Genomic DNA, 4,835 nt, shown 5'->3' on the forward strand with positions numbered 1-4,835 from the left:
TTGGGGAGGAACTCGACGGTTTTGGGCTTGGGGCGGCGCCCCATTGCCAAAACGATCGAGTTACCTCCGATTTTACCCCGGCGACGGTGTGCGGACGAAAAATACCACAGCGTAGTGAGAGCATGGAGCTACCATCTCAGCGCGCTGCGAGCGGTGGACTTGCTGCGCTGCATGCCTGACCTCACACCCATTGCGAGGGTCGTTTCTGCGCTCTGGCCAGCGACGAAGTCGAAAATTTCTCCCGTGCTGCGCGCGGGGCGGGTGCGGCGACTCTGTGGCAGCGGCCTCTGCGGCGGTGGCGACAGCTGCGCAGACGGCGAACCGACGGAGCAGGACATGCGCCGCGACTCCCTGTACGGTGACCGCATCATCGCGTCGCGCCACAGCCTCAACCCGCTGCGCACGGTGGATCCCGTCGAAATTTTTCTCCCGCGCTTCGCGCAGCGAGCAGGTGATGGAGACGCGCATCGGCGCCTGGGCGCTACGCGGCTTCATGGAGTTGTTCTAGGACCTCTTCGACAATGCCATGGACCTCTACACCGCGCTTCTCTCCACGCGCGCGCGTGAGACGACGACGACGACGACGACGACGCCGCCGCCGCCGCCGCCGCCGCCGACCGGCCGACCGACCGGTGCCGGGGCCGACCTCGTAAATGGCGTCCCTTGGCGTCTCTGGCTTTGGCCCTGCGTTCCCGGGGCAATACCCGGCGTCCCCGACGTCGTAGCGACCGTAAAAGTACTTTTCCCGATTCACGACGGTGTTGGTTGGCTTTTTGGGCTCTCGACCCCGCGCCGTCGCCGCGGGGGGCGCCGTCGCCGCGCCGCGCGACGAGGCCGCGGAACGTCGCGGAGTCGCGCCCGAGCGCCTCGATCGCCGCCGCGCCGCGCGGCGCGAGCGCCGCCCGCGCCGCCGCCTCGACGGGTCGTCGGTCCACCTGGAGCCGGCTCGTCAAGCGCCAGGCATCGCCACCCAGGACGGCGAGATCGTCGAGGAGCGCCGCCCGTGGGTCGAGCGGTGCGCGGTGCAGAGCGAAGAGCACAGCGGCCAGGATGCCGCAGACCCCTGCTTGGAACAACGGCGACTTCGCCATAATCTCTCGCAAGTGCTCGCGACTATTGCCGGCACGAGGCGTCGCGCGTCAACCGCCCGAAAATCCCCTGGCGCCGATTCAATGGATCGAATCGTTTTGTCAACTTTTGAGATTATTTTCGCCACTTTTTTTGGCGATCTCAAGAGCTTTTGTGCGCGCAGTCAAAGGGTTCCAAGATCCCGCACATTGGGCTCTTCCAGCAGCGGCGCTTCCATGACGCCTCCTCGCGCTACCTCTTACGACCCCGCCGCGAGCTCCCGCACGGCGGCGGCGGCGGCGCGCGGGTCGTCCGGGTGGCGGGAGAACGCGGCCTGGAGCTGCGCGACGGAGAGGCGCTGGCCCGCGGCGGCCGCGGCGATGGCCGCGACGTCCGCCGGCGTCGCCGCGTCCGCGTAGAAGTGCGCCGCGTAGCGCCGCGCGGCGTCGTCCGTCGCGTGGCCGAATTCCAGCTTGTAGTCCACGCGGCCGGGGCGGACCAGCGCCGGGTCCAGCCTCTCCGGGTGGTTCGTCGTCAAAAACAAGAGCCGCCCCTCCTGCGCGAGCGCGCCGTCCAGCGCGTTGAGCAGGCCGCTGAACGTCAGGCCGTTCGCGTTCCGGCCCTCGCGCGCGGAGAAGGCCGCGTCGACGTCCTCGATGAGCAGGATCGACGGGCTCTTGGCGTTGCGTAAGGCTTCTGCGAACGTCGCGTCGTTGAGCTCGTCCAGCGCCGGCGAGACGACGTAGAGGCCCCGCAGGCCGTGCGTCCGCTCCAGCTCCGCGGCGATGGCGAGCGCCGCGGACGTCTTGCCCGTGCCCGGCGCGCCGTGGAGCAGGTAGCCCCGCCGGTAGGGGATGCCGCGGCGCGCGTAAAGAGCCTCGGACGCGAGGAACGTCGCGCAGTCGTCGCGCAGCGCCGCCGCCGCGTCGGGGTCGTTTAAAACGACGGACGCGAGCGGCCGGGCCGCGCGCGTCGCCACGAGCGCCCAGGAGCCGTAGTCCTCGAGCGCGTAGACCGACGTCGTCCGCCGCCGCGTCGACGCGTAGTGCGCCCTGGCCGCGTCGACGACGGCGCGCAGGTCGTCCTTGCTGCCGCCCAAGACCCAGAGCGTGAGCGACTCGCGCTCCTTCGACGACTTCGCGTCGTCGTCGCTGCGCTCGCGGCGCAGGAGCGCCCACTTCCGGCCGAAGCGGAGCAGCGACGACCCGGACGGGAGCAGGTAGACGCCCTCGTCGCCGCCGTCGTCCCCCGTCGCGCCGAGGCGCCGCAGCGTCGTCGTCACCGTGTAGGCGCGGGCCTCGCCGACGACGCGCTGGGACGCGAGCCACGAGACCATCCAGCGGTAGCTGTCGTCGCGGCTGTCGAAGTCCGCGCGCGCGACGAAGCGCCGCAGGAGCAGCGCCGACGCCGACGCCGCGGCCTTTTGCGTCAGCGCGAGGGCCGACCCGGCGACGAGCACGGTCAGGCCGCCGGAGGCGACGGCGTTGCCTTGCAGGTAGGTGGACAGGACGTCGACGAGGCTCGTGATCGTCCGGCCGCCGCCGACGCGGCCGGAGACGCGCTGCGACGCCAGGGCCAGCGACATGCGTGTGCTCCTGCGACGCGTGCGATTGCTCTGCTGCGGTTGTCGCGCTGCCTGCGGCTGCCAGCGGCGGAGGCGCTCGTGCCTGAGAGCGCTCTCCGCAAGCCTCAAGGAGGCTTCAAGGTGAGCTGCAACTTGCACTGCCGGACCTATTCTAGAACTTTCTTTTTTAAAACTAGGTATATGACGTGGGAGGAGCCGCATGCACGGGAGCGCACACGGCCTTGAAGGCCCCGCCCGGAAGAACACTGGCTGTTTTTACGGCACCTCTACGCGCCGCGGATGTCGACGAGGTCCGCGTCCGGGGACCGGCGGAGCGACGCCGTCGCGTTGCCGTATAGGAGCTCGTGGCACGTCGAGGCCGCGTCGCCGTCGAGGAGGAGGTAGAGCTTGAGCGCACCCACGGGCTCTCCGGCGCGCCGATCTTCATGGGGCAGTCGTGGCCGCCGTCGTCGACGAGGGGCTCGCGCGCGCCGTCGTCGGCACACGCGGCCTCGGAGAACTGGACGAAGGCCGCGGTGCCGTTGGCGCCCTTCTCGTAGCATCCGTGCTCGTGCGGCGCGGTGTGCGGCGCCGGAAGGAACGCGCCGTCGTTCGTCGCCGTCGTCATCAGCAGCGGGAACTTGGACGTCAGGGAGCGCATGTCCGACGGCATCCACGTCGCCGGCCAGGGCGGCGGGCCGAAGGGCCCGCAGATGCCCGGGTGCTGCGCGACGACGAGCCGGTAGGCGCCCGCGCCCGCGGCCGCGCCCGCGGCGATCGCGCACGTCGCGCCCATGCTGTGCCCGGCGACGGCGACGCGCGCCGCGTCGACGCGCGCCCGGAACGGGCCCTCGAGCGCGAAGGCCACGGCCTTCTTCAGGTAGGCGCCGTCGGTGTTCGTGACCCACCAGTGCTCGTCGCCCTCCGGGCTCTCGATGAACGGGAACACGACGGCGAGGCCGTGGGAGGCGTAGATGCGCAGATTCTCGGAGTAGAAGCCCCACTGGCCCGTGGACCCGTGCATGAAGGCGACGACGGGCGCCGGCGCGTGTGACACAGGCAGCCAGCCGTAGAAGATGGTCCCGTTCAGCGTCTCGTTGAAGAACTCGACGGCGAACGGGCCGTCGCCCGCCATCTTCTCCGCCGGGTCGCAGTCCGCGGCGGCGGCCGCGGACCCGAGCCACGCGAGGACCACGAGCGCGAGGCGCTGCCCGCCGACGAACGCGCTTCCCATCGTGGTATTCCGGCCCGAAGGAATGCGTCACCTCCTGGTCAACATGACACTCAACATCAGCGCGGGGCGCATCCCCGGGTCAACATGGACGAAAGGAGCGTCCGATGAAAGAAGCGGTTACGCGCGCTCGTCGAGGACTCACCGCTCGGAGGGCGTGTTCCTCCGCACGCCGCCGGCCGCGGCGGCCGCGCGGCGCTGGAACGCGTCGAGCGCGCGGTCCATGGCCTCGTAGGCCGCCTCCATCTTGTCCGGGTCCTCGGCCGCCGCGGCCTGGAAGGAGGCGGCCTCCTCGGGGCAGACGACGGACGCGACGCAGTGCTGGAGGCGGATGGCCGCGTCCGCGCACGCGGCCTCGTCGTCGCCGCAGGCCGCGAGCCGCTGGAAGTTGTCGGCGCACTTCTTCGCGATCTTGTCGTTGGCGACCTGGACGAGCTCCGCGTTGAGCTGCTGGACGTCGTCGACGGGCGGCGCGCCCATGCCCGCCGACGGGAAGAAGGGCAGCGCGGGCTCCACCTCGCCGCGGAGCCGCTTCAGCGGCATCGTCGCGACGCGGTCCCAGAGCGCCGCCGGCGAGTCGAGGGCCGGGCGCACGTCGAGCAGGATCGACTTGACGGCGCCGACGTCGTGCATGGTCTTGGGCGTCTCGTCGCGCGCCGTCGCGGCCTCGTCCGAGTAGTAGTCGATGACGTAGCGGACCTCCGCGCCGTCCCCCCTAACCACGATCCAGTCGTGGCGGTCGAAGGGCTTCGGGTGCCCAAAGAGCTGCTTGAGCCAGGCCTTGGGGCTGTGCTCCGTCGGCCGCCCCGTGAACCGCGCGAGCCGCGGCGCCGCGGCCGCGCCGGGGTCGCTCAGCGCCTCCCACTCGAGGATCTTCGCCCACGTCGCCTCGTTCATGGAGTTGTGCACGGCGATGACCGTGTCCATGTCGCCCTCGGACGCGCCGCCGACCTGCCCTGGGGATCCTCAGAG

The 4,835-nt window shown here is 70.8% G+C and overlaps 2 protein-coding genes across 2 annotated transcripts; both read right to left on the reverse strand.

Moving 5' to 3' along the window:
• Positions 1 to 1,363: 1,363 nt before the first annotated feature.
• On the reverse strand, positions 1,364 to 2,038 carry AURANDRAFT_5728 (hypothetical protein; the record flags this gene model as incomplete). The annotated part of the gene is made up of 1 exon (XM_009040798.1): positions 1,364 to 2,038. A coding segment is annotated over one exon (675 nt), but the record flags the coding sequence as incomplete, so codon positions are not given.
• A 2,374-nt stretch (positions 2,039 to 4,412) lies between these two features.
• Positions 4,413 to 4,793, reverse strand: AURANDRAFT_5253 (hypothetical protein; the record flags this gene model as incomplete). Its single annotated transcript, XM_009040796.1, has 1 exon — positions 4,413 to 4,793. A coding segment is annotated over one exon (381 nt), but the record flags the coding sequence as incomplete, so codon positions are not given.
• Between the last annotated feature and the right edge of the window lie 42 nt (positions 4,794 to 4,835).

This window comes from Aureococcus anophagefferens (assembly GCF_000186865.1).
Source record: "Aureococcus anophagefferens unplaced genomic scaffold AURANscaffold_17, whole genome shotgun sequence".
NCBI lineage: Eukaryota > Pelagophyceae > Pelagomonadales > Pelagomonadaceae > Aureococcus > Aureococcus anophagefferens.